At 47.2% G+C, this 22,462-nt stretch overlaps 1 protein-coding gene across 1 annotated transcript in view; it reads right to left on the bottom strand.

The window, feature by feature from the left end:
* The window catches only part of LOC124619556 (putative helicase MOV-10), a 343,693-nt gene that overhangs the window by 304,779 nt on the left and 16,452 nt on the right, over positions 1 to 22,462 (bottom strand). Inside the window, exon 2 of the mRNA XM_047146034.1 lies at positions 1,400 to 1,443. Coding sequence (XP_047001990.1) covers positions 1,400 to 1,426 — 27 coding nt within the window. The 5' untranslated portion in view covers positions 1,427 to 1,443. The remainder of the gene's footprint in view (positions 1 to 1,399; positions 1,444 to 22,462) is intronic.

Raw genomic sequence — 22,462 nt, 5'->3', positions numbered from 1 at the left:
TTCCTAAAATCATGCCCTCAAATGAGATCTATTCTGCCTGAGATATGCCCACCACACCTAGAGTATCTTTTCATTACCCTCCCAATCTCCACAGTATCCTTGTCAGACCCGATGCTCCTTCTGTATCCCTCCTCCCTACCCTATGGCTCCTACACCTGTGACCTACTCCACTACATGACTTGCCCTATGCACCCTCCTACCACCACCTATACCAGCACTGTAACTGGTAAAACAAATACTATCAAAGGGAGAGCCACCCGTAAAACGAGATGTCATACCAGCTGTTATGTAAACACTGTTCGGCCTTTTACACCGGCAGTTATCAGTCGGGATAAATGGGCATAGGCAGAGTGTATACTGGCAAAGCACGATAGCCTGGTGCAGAGCATGCTTTACAACATGACAGTCGTGACCTTGGTGCCCGTTTCACCACACGTACCACCTGAATTCTTCCCCCACACATCAGTTTCTCGGAACTACACAGGTGGGAACTAGCACTGCAACATGTCCTTGGTTCTCGCCACCCACCTGCCCTTAATTTATGTTAATTCCTTCTGTCTCAGCATTTTTTCACAGTAACTACTCCTTTCTTCACCGCATTTTAGTTTTCTAATCTTTCATTTTTTGACCTGTCTATTTTTTGCCATCCCCTCCCACTTCTGTTACATACAATGCACTTAGCTTATCATGTTATTTTAACTGGTGCACAGTGTTTTAGTAGTAAACTCAGTCTTGCATATTACACTGTCTTCCGTCTTCAAGCTCCCAGGTTTTCAAATCTCATCTGGTGCAGACACCAACAATCAGTCTTTCCTTCGCTTCCCATCTGGTAAGTCTCCCTTATTCAGGGTTCTGGGTGACTTTTCCGAACAGTACCTGTTTTCCTAAACCTCTCCAGTCCTTTTCACTCACCCCTCGTTCTTACCCTTAAACTCTTCTGCTGGAAGGAGGAGCTACTGGTTCCGAAAGCTTGCACAAGTTAAATCTTTTTGTGTATATGTTCTCCTGCCGCGGCTTAGTGAGTAGATTTTTTTTATCTTTCCAATTACTTCATATTGTAAATAATTATTTACATTGTTATAGTAAATATTATGATTAATCGTAACTATAATGACACCTCTGTTTTAAATCTGTCCTCATTTACTTCACATTCCACACATTGTGTGTTGGTTTGATCTGTCCCACATTTTAATGTTCCACTATTAATTCCTATTCTATTTCCCTTTGGTACTGCAGCAGTAAAAATTGCTGTCTGTGAATAGTGTTTTCACAATCCAATGAGGTCAACAATAACCAATTTGCCACAGATATTTATAATTTCTACTTTAAGTAAAAAAATGGCACATACCATGTACACAATAAAGTACATTTAAAGCCATGCAGTATAATGTACACTTACATTTCTATTTCTGGTGGCAGCAGACATTCTGGTCAATTAAAAACCTGAAACAGAAATAAGATAATTTATAAGGTGCTAACAGACAAATGATTTTCTTTCAATATTGCTTTTTCTCATAAAAACTAAATTGTTAGAACAATATCTGGGATTTTATATAATTTGGTGTGCAATACAATCCTCGATTTAGAAAAATTTGACAATGACTCCCAATTAATCGACATCAATCAAATCGACAAAACAAAGCAGGTTGTCAAAAAGAGAACAACTGGTGAGAGATGCCTATGACGTAACTGTGTGAAATGACTAATAGAAGAGGGCTCTCTACAGTGAGGTTATCAGAGCCCTTCTCAGAACATTATTCAGATAACTGAATAAGTACTGTGCCTAACTTTGAGGGGCAGAGAAGCAGGCAGTGTTGTGTTGTGTTGGGTAAGAGAGATGGAAGGAAGATTAGGTTTTAACATACTGCTGATGAGGTCATTAGAGATGAAGCACAAGCTTATATTGGGAAGGAAATTGGCTGTGCTCCTTGAAAGGAACCATCCCAACATCTGCCTTAGTGATTTCGGGAAATCATGGAATATCTCTGTCTGTACAGCCAAACCAGGATTTGAAGCAATTTACTCTCGAACCACAATCCGATATCTTACCACTGCTTGGCTACCTAGCAAGGTGTGCGGGTGGGGATGGCCTAATGCTTCGGGGCAGGACTTAAGGCTTCACACCACAGCACAACCACGCGTATGATCACCTCTGGAAGCAAGGCACTCCCAAAAGGGAGCATGAACACACCTGTGCCAACCTTGTCACCTAGTGGACCATGATGTACAGGTACTTGATATAGAAAGTGGATCCCTAAATTCTTCAAGTGTTTACATAGTTTTTCCATCTGTATGCAGCATTCAGCCCCAGTGAATAAATAAACCTTGCTGCATGTTTAGGCTCTTATGTTGTGTTACAGTAAAACAGGTACACCATCAAGTTGTTTACTAGAGAGTAATGCTCGAGACTGGGTAGGATTTGCCATCTAATTAAGAAGGGTGCACTTCATAATTTACTGAGGAAAAAGAGTTCACCAAACACATTTTCAATATTCCCACAAATAACATTGGCTTAGTACAGAGAAAAGGACACCCCTCCTGTTGGAGTGCAAAACAGGAACCAAGGAGAGAGTCTGCAAGTCACTCAGTTTTGTTTTCCTCCAACAGTGTGGCCAAGTAGGAAAAGTTTCTTGGCCTTATCAACCTGCACTCAATTATGATCTGTTTGAAGAGATTGCTGGGGGCTTGCAGCCACTAACTGATAACTTAAGTCATTTCATGACGGCAAATATCCACCACAATGCCATCTACTCCGAATGGGAGCTCTCACCTTGGGCGCCACCCGCTTAGGACAAAGGCCACCTGGCTTGAAGGGCAGTGCCCAGATCCCCAAAATGACAGGCAAGTGCTGGGAGATTACAGTTTAGCATCTACAGTGCGATCCTCGAGTGGTCGGGCATACCCGCCGTACAGACACCCAACGAATTTCCTCGTAGAGCCTGTACAGTCTGTAAAAAAAAATTTGGAAAGCTGGAGGTCAAACCAAGATGGGGGAACTGAACATAAGTTAACTGAAATTTATGGTGTACAATGAAGGGAACAAAGTGGGAAAACCACAATTTTCATCTTACAACTGAGATGAGTTGTCAGCAGCAAATCTGTCCTAGAGAATAAGTTTGAGAAAAAATGTAGTCTGACAGCAAAACTGCAGCACAAGAAAGGTGAGAAAAAAAGCACACAAACACGCATGAAATCAGTGGAAGGAGTCGTCATGAATTTGAAAGTACTACCAGCAGCCAAGTTAACACAATGACTGTGAAAAGGGAGTTAAAAACAATGGGGATACACTGGTTGAGCAGCTCCTCATAAACCGCATATTTCTATACTCAATGCTAAACAACACTTGAGGTTGTGTCGAGAGCAATGCCACTGGACAGTAGGTTATTGGAAATGAGTGACCTGGACTGATGAATCACACTATACCCTGTGGCAATACAATGGAAGAGCTTTTTGACAATTGGAGAATGTTACTGGGCTGGATTAATGAGGTAAAAGAGGCCAAACTACAAAGTCAACAGTCCCTCCATCCTATATGCATCACACTGGGAAGAGTCCTCAGAGAGGAGGAACACAGAAGACAAGACCTATGTCCTATCATCCAACTGGAAAATCCTGAGGAATAGGTGATCACCAAGTGGGCTGTTGATAGAAAGGCTGTGGCTGTGCTCTAAAAAGCCGAATCAATTCCTCCATGTGGTGGAGCGCTAAGGGTGATGGCATTTCACCTTCAGGAGGGAGATACACATTACAAACAACAAACAGTAAAATCCAGAAATGTCCTCATACGAGCCACAGCCTTCAAAGACGTATCGAGAGACATGTTTGCTGTAGACAGAGTTAAGAAAGCATGTGCAAACTCTTCCCAATGCTCTTTCATAGCACAATTCTTAAAACAGCTCTGATAGCCACGAGGGCAGGGAGGTGGGTGGGTGGGTGGGTGGGTGGGTGGGGGGGGGGGGGGGAGACATTGCTTAGAAACACGTTTCCCGGAGGACAGCACTGAAAGAAAAGGAAATGCATAAGGGAGGTAAAAACTCTGCTAGGTGGTGGAAAAAACTGCCACACTTCCACTGGAGAATCACGCTACTGGTTTTCTGCTGGGGTGCGAAGAGACCTTGGAAGCAAGTCACTCCCCAGATCATCTGCTGCCATCAGTTGCAAGGATACACTATCAATATACATTGGTTCTGAATCTGGTAGTGGGTTGGTTGGTTTGTGGGATTAAAGGGACCAGACTGCAACGGTCATCGGTCCCTTGTTCCAAAACTTAAAAACACCCACACCGAGTAAAATACGGAAAATAGAGACAGACGAGACAGGACAAGGAAAACTCAGACAAAGAACAGACAAAACAAATTAAAAGCACACAGAGTGTGACGGTGGTTGGCCGACCATAGAGAAAAAAAAGAGGAAAAGCCAACCACCAAGAACACATTAAAAACTCAGTTTAAAATCGGAGGCCAAAAGCCAGAATCAACACTAAAAAACAGAAACACTCAGATTAAACGATAAAAACCCCCTGCCCGAGTAAAACGCAAAACTAAGTCCACCATGGCAGAGTCACCTATTAAAAGGGCAGAGAGCGTGTCAGGCAGCGCAAACGTCTGCCTGAGCACAGATACACTCCTGGAAATTGAAATAAGAACACCGTGAATTCATTGTCCCAGGAAGGGGAAACTTTATTGACACATTCCTGGGGTCAGATACATCACATGATCACACTGACAGAACCACAGGCACATAGACACAGGCAACAGAGCATGCACAATGTCGGCACTAGTACAGTGTATATCCACCTTTCGCAGCAATGCAGGCTGCTATTCTCCCATGGAGACGATCGTAGAGATGCTGGATGTAGTCCTGTGGAATGGCTTGCCATGCCATTTCCACCTGGCGCCTCAGTTGGACCAGCGTTCGTGCTGGACGTGCAGACCGCGTGAGACGACGCTTCATCCAGTCCCAAACATGCTCAATGGGGGACAGATCCGGAGATCTTGCCGGCCAGGGTAGTTGACTTACACCTTCTAGAGCACGTTGGGTGGCACAGGATACATGCGGACGTGCATTGTACTGTTGGAACAGCAAGTTCCCTTGCCGGTCTAGGAATGGTAGAACGATGGGTACGATGACGGTTTGGATGTACCGTGCACTATTCAGTGTCCCCTCGACGATCACCAGTGGTGTACGGCCAGTGTCGGAGATCGCTCCCCACACCATGATGCCGGGTGTTGCCCCTGTGTGCCTCGGTCGTATGCAGTCCTGATTGTGGCGCTCACCTGCAAGGCGCCAAACACGCATACGACCATCATTGGCACCAAGGCAGAAGCGACTCTCATCGCTGAAGACGACACATCTCCATTCGTCCCTCCATTCACGCCTGTCGCGACACCACTGGAGGCGGGCTGCACGATGTTGGGGCGTGAGCGGAAGACGGCCTAACGGTGTGCGGGACCGTAGCCCAGCTTCATGGAGACGGTTGCGAATGGTCCTCGCCGATACCCCAGGAGCAACAGTGTCCCTAATTTGCTGGGAAGTGGCAGTGTGGTCCCCTACAGCACTGCGTAGGATCCTACGGTCTTGGCGTGCATCCGTGCGTCGCTGCGGTCCGGTCCCAGGTCGACGGGCACGTGCACCTTCCGCCAACCACTGGCGACAACATCGATGTACTGTGGAGACCTCACGCCCCACGTGTTGAGCAACCCGGCCTCCCGCATGCCCACTATACGCCCTCGCTCAAAGTCCGTCAACTGCACATACGGTTCACGTCCACGCTATCGCGGCATGCTACCAGTGCTAAAGACTGCGATGGAGCTCCGTATGCCACGGCAAACTGGCTGACACTGACGGCGGCGGTGCACAAATGCTGCGCAGCTAGCGCCATTCGACGGCCAACACCGCGGTTCCTGGTGTGTCCGCTGTGCCGTGCGTGTGATCATTGCTTGTACAGCCCTCTCGCAGTGTCCGGAGCAAGTATGGTGGGTCTGACACACCGGTGTCAATGTGTTCTTTTTTCCATTTCCAGGAGTGTAGATAAAAGTGGACAGTCCAACAAAATGTGGACCACTGTCAATGCCGAGCCACAGCGACAGAGAGGGGGGTCCTCACAGCGCAATAAGTGGCCGTGGGTCATCCGGGTGTGCCCAATGCGCAGTCGACAGAGGACGACAGACTCCTTGCGAGAGACTCGCAAGGAGGAGTGCCACACAGTCATCGTCTCCTTGACGGCACGGAGTTTATTAGGGGCAATCAGACCGCGCCATTCAGTGTCCCAAAGTGAGATAACTTTGCGGTGCAAGACTGCCCTCAAATCAGTCACCGGAAGGCCAATGTCTAGAGTGGGTCCACTGGTGGCCTGTTTGGCCAGGCGGTCCACACATTCAGTGCCCGGGATACCGACACGACCGGGGGTCCACACAAAGACAACAGAGCGGCCGCAACGGGCAAGAGTATGCAGGGACTCATGGATAGCCATCACCAGACGAGACTGAGGGAAACACTGGTCGAGAGCTCGTAAACCGCTCAGGGAATCGCTACAGATAACGAAGGACTCACCTGAGCAGGAGCGGATATACTCTAGGGTACAAAAGATGGTGACCAGCTCAGCAGTGTAAATGCTGGAGCCATCCGGCAAGGAACGTTGTTCGGAATGGTCCCCTAGAGTTAGCGCATAACCGACACGACCAGCAACCATCGAACCGTCAGTGTATACAACGCCAGAGCCCTGATACGTGGCCAGGATGGAATAAAAGCAGCGGCGGAAGGCCTCTGGAGGGACTGAGTCCTTCGGGCCCTGTGCTAAGTCGAGCCGAAGGCAAGGGCGAGGAACACACCATGGGGGTGTACGCAAAGTGGCCCGGAAAGGAGATGGAACAGTGAAAACCCTAAGCCCGGAGAGAAGCTCTTTGACGCGGACCGCGATCGTACAACCTGACTGGGGCCGACATTCTGGCAGATGGACGACTGATTGCGGGAACAGGAGACGACAGTTTGGATGCCCAGGCAAGCTAAAAACATGTGCAGTGTAAGCGGCCAGTAAATGTTGGCGCCTCAATCGCAGTGGAGGGACACCAGCCTCCACAAGTACGCTGTCCACAGGGCTGGTCTGGAAGGCACCAGTGGCAAGGTGTATCCCGCTGTGGAAGATTGGGTCCAGCACCCACAACGCAGATGGGGATGCTGAGCCATAAGCCAGGCTCCCATAATCCAGACGAGACTGGATTAACGCCTGGTAGAGCCATAACAGGGTAGATCCGTCGGCGCCCAAGTGGGTGTGGCTCAAGCATTGCAGAGCATTTAGACGCCGCCAACACGCCTGTTTAAGCTGCCGAATATGAGGCAGCCAAGTCAACCGGGCATCAAAAACTACACCCAAAAACCTGTGGGTCTCCACCACAGCAAGAAGTTCGTTGTCAAGAGAAAGCCGCGGCTCAGGATGGACCATTCGGCGCCGGCAGAAATGCATAACGCGGGTCTTGGCAGGCGAAAACTGAAAACCATGCGCTACAGCCCAAGACTGCACCTTGCGGATTGCGCCCTGTAGCTGACGTTCAGCAGCTGCAATGCCAATAGAGCTGTAGTAAAGGCAGAAGTCGTCAGTATACAGGGAAGCAGAGACAGAATTTCCCACAGCCGCAGCGAGCCCGTTAATGGCTATTAAAAACAGGCAGACACTTAAAACAGAACCCTGTGGCACACCGTTCTCCTGGACGTGGGAGAAACTATATGAGGCCGCGACTTGCATGCGGAAGGTACGATACGACAGAAAATTGCGGATAAAAATCGGCAGAGGGCCCCAAAGACCCCATCCATGAAGTGTAGAAAGGATGTGATGACGCCATGTCATATCGTACGCCTTCCTCATTTCGAAAAAGACAGCGACCAGGTGCTGACGGCGGGCAAAGGCAGTACGGATGTCAGACTGCAGGCTCACCAGATTGTCTGTGGCAGAGCGGCCTTTACAGAACCCACCCTCAGACGGAGCCAGAAGGCCCCGAGAGTCCAGTATCCAATTCAAGCGCCGGCTCACCATCCGTTCAAGCAACTTGCAAAGAACGTTGGTGAGGTTAATGGAACGGTAGCTGTCCACCTCCAGAGGGTTCTTTCCAGGTTTCAAAATGAGGATAACAATACTTTCTCGCCATTGCGACGGAAACTCCCCCTCGACCCAAAGACGGTTGTAAAGGTCGAGGAGGCGTCGCTGGCAGTCCACTGAAAGGTGTTTTAGCATCTGACAGTGGATGCCATCTGGCCCAGGAGCGGTATCAGAGCAAGCGGCTAGGGCACTGCGAAATTCGCACTCACTGAATGGAACATTGTAAGATTCTGGGTGGTGGGTGCGAAACGAAAGGCTCCGACGTTCCATCCGCTCTTTAATGGAGCGAAAGGCCAGTGGGTAATTGGAAGAAGCGGAACTAAGAGCAAAATGCTCTGCCAAGCTGTTGGCAATTTCGTCGGAGTCTGTACAAACTGCTCCATTCAGTGAGAGCGCAGGGACGCTGACAGGGGTCTGATAGCCATAGAGGCATCGGATCTTGGCCCAGACCTGCGATGGAGAGACATGGAGGCCAATGGTGGGCACATACCGCTCCCAGCACTCCTGCTTGCTTTGGCGGATAAGGCGGCGGGCCCGCGCATGCAGCCGTTTGAAGGTGATGAAGTGTTCAATGCAGGGATGTCGCTTGTGACACTGTAGCACCCGCCGGCGATCTTTAATCGCTGCAGCGATCTCAGGCGACCACCAAGGCACAGTCCGCCGCCGAGGGGACCCAGAAGAATGGGGAATGGCAGATTCGGCGGCAGTAACGATGCCGGTGGTGACCGATTGAACCACTGCATCAATGTCATCACTAGAGAGAGGCTCAATAGCGGCAGTGGAGGAAAACAAGTCCCAGTCAGCCTTATTCATAGCCCACCTGCAAGGGCGCAGAGAAGACTGACGCTGTGGCAGGGACAGAAAGATCGGAAAGTGGTCACTACCACACAGGTCGTCATGCACTCTCCATTGGACAGACGGTAAGAGGCTAGGGCTGCAGATCGAGAGGTCGATGGCGGAGTACGTGCCATGCGCCACGCTGAAGTGTGTGGAGGAACCATCATTTAAAAGCGAAAGATCAAGCTGTGCTAATAAATGCTCAATGGCGGCGCCTCGACCTGTCGCCACTGACCCACCCCACAGAGGGTGATGGGCGTTGAAGTCGCCCAATAAAAGAAAGGTGGCGGCAATTGGGCTATCAGAGCCGCCAGGACATGCTGTGCGACAGCACCATCCGGTGGAAGGTAAAGACTGCAGACGGTAACAGCCTGTGGCGTCCACACCCGAACAGCGACAGCCTCTAAAGCTGTTTGTAGAGGTACAGACTCGCTGTGAAGAGAGTTAAGGATATATATGCAGACGCCACCAGACACCCTTTCATAAGCTGCCCGGTTCTTATAATAACCCCGATAGCCACGGAGGGCGGGGGTTCGCATTGCTGGAAACCAAGTTTCCTGAATAGCAATGCAGAAGAAAGGGTGAAGGCTGATAAGTTGTCGGAGCTCAGCTAGATGGTGGAAGAAACCGCCACAGTTCCACTGGAGGATGGTATTGGCCATGTCTGAGAAAGGTGTGACGGGACTTTGAGGGCAGATTACGCCACTGGGTTACCTGCTGCCTCCAACTGAGCACCTGTGCTAGTGCTTTCCATGGCGTCTGAGGGACTGGCGAAATCGAGGTCCTCAGCGGATGCCAGAATCGCCACCTCATCCTCAGACGCAGAGCTTGTAGGAAGCGGTGGGACGGGTGCCACCACAATGTCGGTATTCTTGGGGACTTTCTTCTGCTTCTATTTCTGTTTCTCTCGTTGTGCCTTCGGTGGTTCAGGCTTGGAGGGCTTCACAGGGTCAGTCTCAGGGACGGACGACGACCGTGGGGCTCTACGACCAGGGACTGGTGGTTGTTTCAGCCACTTGCGGGTGTCTGCTGTGCCGCTGGTCGGGACTTGCGAAGGGAGGTCCCCAAGGGACCCCTTCCTTGCGAGAGTAGCCGAAGAAGTCTTACGCTTCTCCGGCTGGGAAGGGAGAACTGATGTCCCCAATTGTTGGGAGGTGTTGCTCCTGAAGTAGATGGAGCAGGAGCAACAGGTTGTGAAGTGCCCCCCACAAGCAAGGGGGCTGGTGGATTCTGACCGATCTTAGAGCCGATTCGTGACGATGGGAGAACCGTCGTTGCAGCAGCGGCGTAGGTCGACGTCATTGCCACAGGATGGAGCCACTCATATTTCCGCCTAGCCTCGGGGTAGGTCAGGCGGTCCAGGGCCTTATATTCCATTATCCTCCTTTCTTTCTGGAATATCCTACAGTCCGGCGAGCAGGGGGAATGGTGTTCTCCGCAGTTAACACAGATAGGAGGCGGGGCACATGGAGTATTGGGATGCGAAGGATGTCCACAATCCCGACACGTGATGCTGGAAGTACAGCGAGATGACATGTGCCCGAACTTCCAGCATTTAAAACACCGCATCGGAGGAGGGATATATGGTTTCACATCACAACGGTAAACCATCACCTTCACCTTTTCGGGTAAGACATCACCCTCAAAGGCCAAGATGAAGGCACCGGTGGCTACCTGATTATCCCTCGGACCCCGATGGACGCGCCGGACGAAGTGAACACCTCGGCGTTCTAGGTTGGCGCGTAGTTCATCGTCGGACTGCAGAAGAAGATCCCTGTGGAATATAATACCCTGGACCATGCTGAGACTCTTATGGGGCGTGATGCTAACTGACACAGCCCCCAACTTGTCACAAGTGAGCAACCTCCGTGACTGGGTAGAGGAAGCTGTTTTGATGAGAACTGACCCAGAGCGCATTTTGGACAAGCCCTCCACCTCCCCGAACTTGTCTTCTAAATGCTCAACAAAAAACTGAGGCTTGGTTGGCATAAAAGATTCACCATCAACCTGCGTACAGACAAGGTACTGGGGTGAATAATCTCCACTGGTGTCTTTAGCCATGCGTTCCTCCCATGGAGTGGCTAGGGAGGGAAATGATCTTTGATTGTATTGTTTGCCGTTGAGGTTAGACCTCGATCGCTTAGAGACTGCTGGTGGAGGCCCACCAGCGAGAGATGATGTACCATGCTTCATTGCGGGTCATCCGCCCTGATGCCACCCACTCCGACCAGGGGCTCTCCCCACGGGCGCCACCCAGCTGCAGCAAAGACCACCTGGCAGGATGGCCTTTGCCAGGAGTCCCGACGCCCCAGAGGGATAGGCATCTACTCCTCAGCATACATGGGGAGGTAGCAGCTCAGGCATCAGCAGTGCGATCCCTGTGTAGTCAGGGGGCTACCACCAACAGGGTACATGATGACCCCACCACAACGGACTGGCTACCGTGCTGGATGTCGGGTGTCAAATATCCATGTGTCATGAGTGCGAAGATGGAAGTGCATAATGGAGGGCATGTATGCCACCCGGAAAACACTGCAGCTGACGTGGCTGGATGCTCGGTGTAAGGCCAACTCCATGACAATATCGGTTGTGCCAGATCTTAGGGCAAGATGGATATAGAATGCACCACGTAAGGCGTCCTTCCCCAAATGGTACGCACTAACAGAAAATTTTGAAGTCTAGTGGTCAAACCCCTTAGGGGACCATCACATTAAGGCCGAAAAGTTTGAGACTCCTTTTAGTCGCCTCTTACGACAGGAAGGAATACCGCGGGCCAATTCTAACCCCCGAACCCGCAGGGGGTTCTGGTAGTGGGGGGGGAATCTGGTGGCACAGGAGCCACCAGAAACTCTGCCTCGGATAAAGACACAGAACGTATGGGTCTGGTGGAATGGGGGGCCACTGGAGTCTCCTCCTTTGAGGACTACTATTTGTCTGTCTTCTCCACAGATGATTTCTATGTCTGCAAGGGCTTTTCTGCCTTAGTTTCAGGGACACAGGAGGATTGAGAAGTCCTACGACCAGCCACTGGCTGGTATCAGGTTGCACATCAGCAAAAATCTGGGAGAGGAGAGTCTTGAGAGACCCCTTCCTGGTGAGAGATGCTGGAGGAGGGCACTGCATCTCCAGATGGGATCTGGGGATTTACAAACCTAGCAGGTGTAGAGCCCTCTCAAAGTGGGTGTGGAGGAAGCAGTCGGAGGGGGCCCGCAACCATCAAGGGAGCTGGTTTAGTTGAGTGGCCCTGAGGGCCAGACATCGAAGGCACAAACAGTGAGGGTCTTATTGCTAGAGAGGAGAATGTCATAGCTGTAACATACATCACCGTCATATGTGCAGGGATGCAAACCATCATATTTCTTCTTGGCCTCTTGATACGCCAGAGGCTCGTATTCTTAGATTTTCTTTTCTTGTGGGGAGACTGTATAGTCTGGTGAACAGGAGGGAATGGCACATTTCACAGTTGATACAGACTGTGTGTGGTGGGTAGTGGGGGAAGGGGGGGGCGGAGGTGGCATGCTGTTCAACAGATGTCAAAATTTACAATTCCAACAGAGAGGGCTAGCGTTACAATGTTAAGGCAGTGTCTGAATCTCATACATCTGAAGTATCACACGGAAGGAGTGCATACCATTTCACGTCACATCGATCACAATCACCTTGACCTTTTCAGGCAACAAGTTACCCTCTCAGGTCACGATGAATGTCCCAGTAGCAACCCTACTGTCCTTTGGTCCTGGTTGAATATGATGGACAAAACGCACACGCCATCACTCCAGACTGGAGTATAACTAATCATCGGTCTTTAAAAAAATTGCATGGTGGAAGATGATACCCTGTACCATACCATACCGAGACTTATGGAGGAGGAAGGGGGGGGGGGGGGGGTGTTAGGAGGAGGAGGGTGATAGTTATAGGAATGTTACTGCTTGTCACAGGCAGCAGTGCTCATGCTTGTGCAGGACATGCCATTTTAATTACAACTGAACCGCACTTCATTTTCAAAGATTGCTGCTACTTCCTCAAATCTTCAAAGTGTTCAACAAAGAATAGTGACTTTGTGGCCAGAAACGAATCCTCATCAGTCCTAGCGCAAACTAAGCATGTGGGGTTGGGGGGGGGGGGGGGGGAGGGGTTTATACACACATCCCCCTCTCTCAGTCCAACTTTCCTCCCATGGCACAGCCAGGGAAGGAAACATTTTGGGGTCATATCTTTCTGCATTGTAAGAATCCTCCTACAGAAGAGACCACTGGGGCCATGCAGCCACCAGTGGAAGAGAGCTTATCTGCTTCATATGCAAGTCATCCACCATTGCACCACTTACTCTGAACGAGAGCTCCCCACTGGTGCCACCCAGCCTCAGCAACAACTACCTGGCCATTAATCAATTGCCCAGACTCCATGTGCCCCAGCCAGGCACTTACTTCTTGGCATACGTGGGGAGTTTACATCTCAGTCACCAATAGTGGAATCCCTACATGGTCAGCAGGGGCTACCACTGTGCAGGTATTTGACAGTTCCATATTGCAGACACCCGTCCTCAACCTTGTCATTGGCATGGCACCCCACCTTCCTTTGATCATACAGATTTGGCCAATGCCACTCATGAATTGCTCCAGACTGATGGGGATCAGGCCTTGTCTACAGCCTCCATACTCCGCACCACCACCACCACCACCACCACCACCACCACCACCACCACGACCAATCCAAGACCATCAATGTCACTCTGGGTGCCAGTGCACTTGCCAGCCCAATTTACCTCCATGCTCTGCAACTCCCTCGCTGTGGGAGGTGAACTTGGAGCACAGTCCGAATAGTGGGACTGTCAGCACAGTCAGTCAAGCTTACAGCATTGGCCATAGTGCAACAGTGACAGTACACGGACGTGCCACTTCACTTTAAATATAATCCAGAACCACTCACAATAGAGGCTGCAACTGAGTGTCTAATTTATATCAGCAGTACTTTTTGTACCACTGTATGCTCAATTTTAGTGGGTCTAGGATTATGGGCCAGAGGTTTCAGATGTGTCCCCACTGCTTCAGTTTCACTGAACCTGCATATAATGTATACTAACACAGAAAGAATATGAAACATGATGCTTCATTACATGTACAGTAATGGTATTGTAATTTTAGTGGTTGTCTGAGCAGTGCATTAGTGGTCACTTGTGAGACGGCGTACGTCAGCGAGTGCAGTAGTCATACCAATGTTTCCAGTTGGTATTCCTGTGATAGACGTTGTGTGATACCATGATCATATTGCGCATATCTGTAACTAGTTTCTTGTACCAACAGTGCTATCAACAAATGTTAACTTAGTGAGTAATTGTGTGTCTTTGTGATAGAATAAGCTTGTTTTGCTTCCTATGTAAGTCATCCCAAAAATATTTTCACATCAGTGCTTTCCAGAGGGATGTAAACAAGTTGTTGTCAAGCCATTTAGAAGAAGTAGAAGAAGACAAAATATTCATAAAGAATTATTGACTCATCTCATTATTGCAGTGTTTTCAAACATTCTTGAGGAAATAATGTTCCACAGATTTTATACACAATTATAGCATGAAAACACACTAAGTAGGAAACAATTCAGTTTCCAAAAAGGATAGTTCACTAAACAAGCTATATTCTGGCGAGATCTAGATCCTCAGCGGATGCCAGAATCTCCACCCCAAACTCAGACGCAGAGCTTGTAGGTAGCAGTGGTGTGGGTGTCACTGCAATTTCCTTGGTCTTAGAGGTCTTCGTTTTGGATTCCTCTCACTGCTCCTTGGGTTTCCCTGGCTGGGAGGAAGCCCTACGACCAGCTGCTTTTGAGCTCTTCAGCCACTGGTGGGTGTCATCTTGCTCACTACCAGAAACCTGGGAAGGAAGTGACCCAAGGGATCCCTTCCTAGCAAGAAAAGCCGAAGAAGACTTATGCTTCTCCGGCTTAGGAGAGGGGACGGATGCCCCCGATGCGGCGGCATAAGACAATGTCATACGTACAGGGTGCAGGCGTTCAAATTTTCTTTAGCCTCAGTGTAGGTCAGTCCGTCCAGGGTCTTGTACTCCATGATTTTCCTTTCTTTCTGGAGAACCTTGCAGTCTGGCAAGCAAGGCGAATGATGCTCCCTGCAGTTGACACAAATAGGAGGCGGGGCACATGGAGTATTGGGATGCGATGGGCATCTGCAATCTAGACATGTGATGCTGGAAGTACAGCAAAAAGACATATGGCCGAACTTCCAGCACTTGAAGCGCTGTATCGGGGGAGAAATATAGGGCTTTACATCACAGCAGTAGACCATCACCTTGACCTTCTCAGGTAATGTTCCACCCTCAAAGGCCAAGATGAAGGCACTGGTGGCAACCTGATTACCCCTCAAGACCCCAGTGGACATGCGGGACAAAATGTACACAACGCTGCTCTAAATTGGTGTGCAGCTCATCAGACTGCATAAGAAGGTCCCTGTGAAATATGATACCCTGGACCATATTTAAGGTCTTATGGGGCATGATGGTTACAGAAACGTCCCCCAGCTTGTCACAAGCGAATAACGTCCGTGACTGAGCAGAGGATGCTGTTTTGATCAAGACTGACCCAGATCTCATTTTGGACAATCCTTCCACCTCCCCAAACTTGTCCTCTAAATGCTCAACAAAAAACAGAGGCTTGATTGTCATGAAAGATTCACCATAAGCTCTCGAACATACAACGTACCGGGGCAAATACAATCCGCTGCCATCCTTAGCCTGACGCTCCTCCCATGGTGTGGCCAGGGAGGGGAATGATTTGGGGTCGTTCTTCTGTGCATTGAATTGAGCTCGTGAACGCTCAGACTGCTGGTGTTTCACCACCAGCAAGAGATGATGGACTACGCTTCATCGCATGTCATTTGCCCTGATGCCACCCATTCCGACCAGGGGCCCTCCCCTAGGGTGCCACCCAGCCATAGCAAAGGCCGCCTGGCAGGATGGCCATTGCCGGGAATCCTGATGCCCCAGCAGGATGGGCATCTACACCTTGGCATAGATGGGGGGTTAACGGTGCAGGCATCAGCAGACCAATTCCTGTATGGTCATGGGACTACAGCCAACAGGGTACATGGCGGTCCCACCACAAAAGACTGGCTAACGTGCTGGATATCAGGTGCAAAGAAGTCCACAGTCATCATCGACACAGAAAGCGACACTGTATAGTGCGGGGTGGAAAATGCACCCAGGAAGGTGTCCTCACCCAAGAGATGTAGAATGAGCAGGACTCAAATGCGACAATGAGAAAGTGGGCTAATGATCTCAATGCACGACGGACATGATGCACCATGAAATACACCCTTGCCAACTGGCTCGCTCTTCGGGAAAATTTTGAAGAATGGAGGTCGAACCCTACAGTGAACCATCACATAAAGGCCAAAATGTGTGAAACTCCTTTTAGTCGCCTCTTACGAAAGGCATGAATACCTCAGGCCTATTGTTATCCCCAGTGCAGGGGTATATAGGATTTTAAATAGCACCAGTCCCTTATTGAAAAGGCAGCCAATGAAATATTTGGAACATCAAAAGATAGTTCAAGGCAAAAGGAATTTTGACAGGACTCAGCACATGCATTTAGTCTTCTCACAGATTTCACAAGCTATAAAAATAGGTTTCTCAAACAATGAAACAAAATAAGTAGAAAGTGTTTTTAGGGCTAGAGATACATCACCGCCTCAATTGGAAATTCAACTGCCTAGAATTTATGAAGCACCTTGGCTCAGCTGTGTGTTCCAATTAGCATGATTCAAAAAGAAGAAACTAGTTTATTCTGAAGAATTCCATTCACTAATCAGTCATGGAATAATTTTCTGGGGACATTCAAATTACAAGAATAGCATTTTCAGAGTACAGAAGCAGGTTACAATAGACAAAAGCCAACAGGTAATACAACAAATGGCCATGAAAGTCTTCACAATTTTGTACCTGTTTTAAGAATTATATCCGGTGTTGCTTCAAGAACATTCTGCAGGGACCTCTTCAGAAAACTGACTACTGTGACAACTACTTCACAATACACAGATTCAATGTGCTTTGTCATTACCAATATTTCTAATTTCAAAAAACCACTAAAAAGCATCTGTATGACACCAGGACAAAAAAACAGCCTCTACAAAGACCTCAACAGGTAATTCTTAGTAAAGAAAGGATTCCGATACAAGGGTACATATATAATCACGTAGATAATCTAGGGGAGTTCAGAATGAATTAAAGAACTTTCTACTAGCAAGCTTCTTACTCCTCTCCAGCAGCGTGATCTGCAGCTGTACATCTACCTAGCAAATGAATTATGATTGTGACAGTTAAAAATGTACCATAGTTTAGTAGTTAATAATAGAAAGCTGTCTGTGGGTTTTTGTCATCTGTATAGTGTGTAATGCTCATACAGATGGAACAGCATTTCTTCAAGGTGGGAGAGCAATCGCAGTTCCTCCATGTGTTGCGGTACCCGTGTAAAATCTTTAAATCGATGTTCCTTGTGGTGCATTACTGAGTATGCAGTGTGCCTTGACAATGCAGTATGACTTTCATGATGGGACAGAAGAAGAGAAGAGAACTGTCAAAAATGTCAATTGTGTAATTCATTACTCATGATTTTGTGGTTCTGCAGAGAAAACTACTCCTTACTTATTGAAATGTCAGCATCTTTAAATCTGTGTTTTCTGTTTGTTTTGGTTCACAAATGCTGTCTTGTTGGTTTGACAGGATTTGTGAACCAAAACAAATAGAAAACACAAATTTAAAGACATTGAAATTTCAATGCCGAAGGTGTAATATTCTACTGCAGAACCACAAAATCTTTTGAGAATGGCCTGGAAGGTTGTAACTAGTCACGAACAAATAAAATTAATATAGCAAAAGTGGAAAATATCAACTTCTTTTAATAAACTCAGTTCAGTGGTAGTCACTATGAAAAAAAAACTTTCATACTAAATTTGCTCGTATACTATTTTTTTTACCACCATCTATAGCTTTTTGACTTACAATGGTAGTAAATTTAACTAAATTGAACATATAAATGTTGCATAAACAAGCAAAACTGTTTAAATGTATTTAAATTTTGTAATTAATTGTTTAACACTGCAAGGAATAAAATAAAATGGAAAAGAGAAAAAAGTATTGGTGGCAGCAGCAGGTGTCGAAACCAGGCAATTTTAACCACTCACCCACAACACCACTGCTTCAACCACTCCACAAACCCTTTATATGCTATGGTTACACAACAAACTACATTCAGTTTCAAACAAAAATAGTGACCTGGCGCTGTAAGCAACATAGAATTCTTAGTGCCGGTAGGGATGACATCACATCTGCGGATGCACAATAGGAAAACAGCTCCATCCCTTCTCTGAGTTGATTGTGGTGCAGCTGACCTTCATTTCAGCATTCGACACTAGTTTCTAGTTATCAATGACACACATTTTCATCTGTTTTATTTGCATACTAGCACGCCTTCAAAGAGAAATGTCATAATTTTAGTGCAACTTTGACTCATATTCAAAGTGAATTGGCTTAATTGTAGTGTGATATTTACAGAGTGCTGTAGAGCATTAGCAAATGATGACCAGCCATCTTTGGAATATTGACTGTGAAGCAACATGGAATGAACACACAAAAATGTTGGTAAAAAGAACGTCATCACCACGTTTTCTCTTTGGATTGTGTCATTAGATTGTAACGGCGAATGTCTGCTGTTAATTATGAAACAGAGCCATAAGAATAATAACTAGACATAGTACTCAGGCTCATTGCAAAGAACACTGTTTACAAAACTGGATATCCTTACCTCAACAAGTACCTCTACCAATCTCTTGTGCATTACTAAGTTCGTCGCTAATAGTTCTGTACATAATGATGGATCAACAGTGAGTCTGGACTTGCAACTGCCTAGGAATAATAAACAAAAAATTCCAAACAGCATTTTCTATCAGGGAATAAAATTGTAAAATTTCCCAAGTAGATAAAAAAGGATTACTATACAATAACAGATTACTTAGAGGACTCTCAGTAGGAGTTGTTAATAAAAGAGAATAGTTACAGCACCTTGTCACATTACAATACTGTACTGCTTCTGCAAGAAAATCATGCGCCAAGATGCAGAGTGCATGATGGTAATGACTTTTCATTCTCCTGAGTTCAACATCCCATTCATTATGGGCAGACACTGACTTTTTCTCGTGGACTGAGGACGGGACGTGAAGGCATTCATGGGGAGTAGTGGCATGCTGAAGGAGTCAGTTTTCTGAATGGGCTGGAGTGGAATGAGCACAGCAACAAGTTTGTGGTTTCACAGTCACCACTGGGTATCCATGATGTTTCCAGCAATGAAGAGCAAACCTGTGTTCATACTAAACAACACTGTATAACACAAACCAAGTAAAGGAGGCAGTGCAGTCATTAAGATACTGACCTCATACTCTCGAGGACAGAGTTTACTATGTACAACCATCCTGATTCAGGTTTACAGTAGTTTTTCCTATTTTATTTCAAGCAAACACTGGGGTAATTCCTTCATGAAAGTCATGGTTGGCCCCGTGTTCTATCCAGATAAAGCATACTTATATAGGCCTACTCAAAAAGTGGAAAACTTGGGCTGGAATAATGACAAAATTATGAAAAGGATGTTTGCTACTCACCAAATAGCAGAAATGTTGAGTCGCAGATGGGCACAACGAAGTCTATTAAACACACAAGCTTTTGACCAGAAGGCCGCCTCCTGAAATGCAGCTGTATGTGTGTGTGTGACCAGTATCCATGGATGAATGGATGAATGAATGAATAAATGAGTCAAGATGAGATTCCAATGTGTCTGCCAGAAAACTGGATTAGCAGCATAAAAACACTCCTTACAGACATTACAAATGGGAATTATATCCAGCTGCTTTCCATGTTCCTCCCACACACAAAAAAGTAATACAAAAATTGTAGAGAGTTTCAGACCAGATTCACTACTGTCTTCTCTTTAAAAAATAATTGTGACTTACGAAAACCAGATATGGATTATTTAAATAAATGCCGACTTTTGTGGAAAAAAAAAAAGTTTGGTTTTTCAAATCAGTTTTGTTTTGTTTGGTTTCGGGATGCAAAAACAACTAGAATCATACATGCCCATCTCAGAACCTTAGAACACGAAGACAAAAAAACGAATTAAAAGCAACTTCACTTTAAACCCAATCAATGGAAGGATAGACACCTAGAAACACGGACTTTCTCTTTGAGAAATGGCCATAAAATACGCCATAGATCCAATGAAGGTCCTGAACTAAAGATTAAATGTCCTTCGCCTTATTACTACAATAGATAAAAAGTAAAACGTTGTCGCCAACCCACTCGTTCGCTAAAACAGCCGATAACTCAGAAGTCAAACACAAATGAGAATGTCAGTGGTTAAAAAAGGGCATTCTGTCACGAAATGGTGAACTGTCAACGGTTGAGGGCTATGAGCACAAAGTGGTGGGGGATCATCACTTAACACAACATATGTCCAAGGCTAAAAGGAAAATCGCTAATACGCAAACTAGCTAAAATTATAGTCTCACGGCAAGAGCGCCGAGAGGAGGCCGTCCAAGCAACAGAGAGGTTTATTTACTCAGAGCTTGTTTTCATGAAGGGAGGATCAGTGGTGCCAAAGTGATGCCACCTGCTGACAGACAGCAACGAAAATATCATCAGATGCAATGGAAGAACTAGTTAGGCTGAGGTACGAGGATTGCAGCCTTAGCAGCAGTGTCAGTGGTCTCATTTCCCAACAGACCAATGTGACCGGAACCCACGTAAACATCACAGTGGCTCCAGTGTCGCCAAATGTACTGTGTGGCTACAACTCCACTGTAAATACTGAGCAGTGTTCTGGAAGCTAATACCGAAAATGGTCAGTGGCAATGATGAAGGCACACCTGACACCACGGTCAGTCGGAGAGTCATCAGAGTACACAAAGGTACTATAGCCAAGTTCCATGCGAAGGTCGAGAATCTTAACAGCAATAGAGAAAGGCTGGAGTGGTATCATTAGGAAGTGAATAAAATCCAAGGTGAAGATGGGCTGCCGCATGAAGCCAAGGTGGTGATGGCTTCACAACCATTTGGGAAGTGGCAGGTAACGTGAAGTTAAGCTGCTGGAGCAATAGCAGAAAGTGAACTCCAGCAGGTAACAGAAGAGGTATGTGACCAATACTGGTGATCACAGGAGTCATCGAAGGAGGTAGCATATGATGGGTGGCCACGCATGGCAGACAAATGACATGCATATCTGTTAAGAAGAAAATTACGGCAGTATGACAGCAGTAGTTCAGCAGTTCCTGCGTAGAGAATCTCAACCAGGCAAGTATAAAAGGTGCCAGTGGCCAAACGAATGCATGATGGCAGACTGTATTGAAATGGTGTTAAGACGGACAGACATGCAGGTGCATGAACGAAACACCTATAGTCTAGTTTCAAACGGACAAGGGAGCAGTAGAAATGGAGGTCGGTGGTCCAATCCACCCCCCAGGACGTACTGCTGAGGATACGTAGGACATTGTCAGACTGCGTACAGCAAGCGGCCAAGTTTCCGATCGAGCATGAGCCCCAGCAATTTCATAGTTTCAATGAACGGAAGGGTAACAGGCCTACAATGCAAGGACAGTGGAGGAAACCAATTGCACCATCAGAAATTCGAATGAATCGTTTTGTCAGTGGAAAAGTGAAAGCCATTGACAATGCTCCACGAGTAAAGACAATGCAGACAATGTTGAAGGTTCCAGTCAAGGAAACAGGTCTGTGGAGAGGTGCAATAGATGGCAAAATCATCAACGAAAAGGGAACCGGAGATGCCTGACAAGAGACAGGCCATAATAGGATTAGTGGCAATAGCAAAGAGGACGGCGCTCACAATGGAACCTGAGGCACACCGTTTTCCTGGATAAAGGCGTCCAACAAGGCAGAACCCACATGTACTTTGAAAATTCAGTCTTTTAAAAATTCCTGAAGGAAACTGACAATGCAGCCTTGGAAGCCCCACATGTAGGGAATACTGAGGATACCTATCCACCAGCAGGCATTGCAGGCTTTCTCCAAACTGAAAAACATGGCCACAGTTTGGGATTTCTGCAGAAAATCATCCATGAACATGAACTTGGGTGGACAAAGTGATGAGATGGTCAACTGCAGAACGGCGCACTCTAAATCCACACCGTGCAGTGGTTAGTAAATTGCACGACTCGAGACACCATACCAGGCAGACATAAATTAAATGTTCCATCACCTTGAATAAAACATTCTCGGTTTTCAAGCCGCGTCAATTCGAATAAAATCCTAGAGAATGTTTCATTCATGTACACCGTCGCGAAAGTCTCCAAGGACACATTCCATCACGTTGCAAACACAGCTGGTGAGAGAAATGGGGTATGAGTATGACAGTGGCTTCATGCCAGCATCTGGGAAAAGTGCCCTCTGCCCAGATGCGACTCTACGTATGAAGGAGAAAGTGCTCTCCCACAAGAGAAAGGTTCTGCAACATCTGAATGTGAACATA

The sequence above is a fragment of the Schistocerca americana genome, chromosome 6 (genome assembly GCF_021461395.2).
Source record: "Schistocerca americana isolate TAMUIC-IGC-003095 chromosome 6, iqSchAmer2.1, whole genome shotgun sequence".
Taxonomy (NCBI): domain Eukaryota; kingdom Metazoa; phylum Arthropoda; class Insecta; order Orthoptera; family Acrididae; genus Schistocerca; species Schistocerca americana.
The sequence above is the reverse complement of the archived record's forward strand: the minus strand, read 5'-3'. Positions and strand labels throughout refer to the sequence as shown.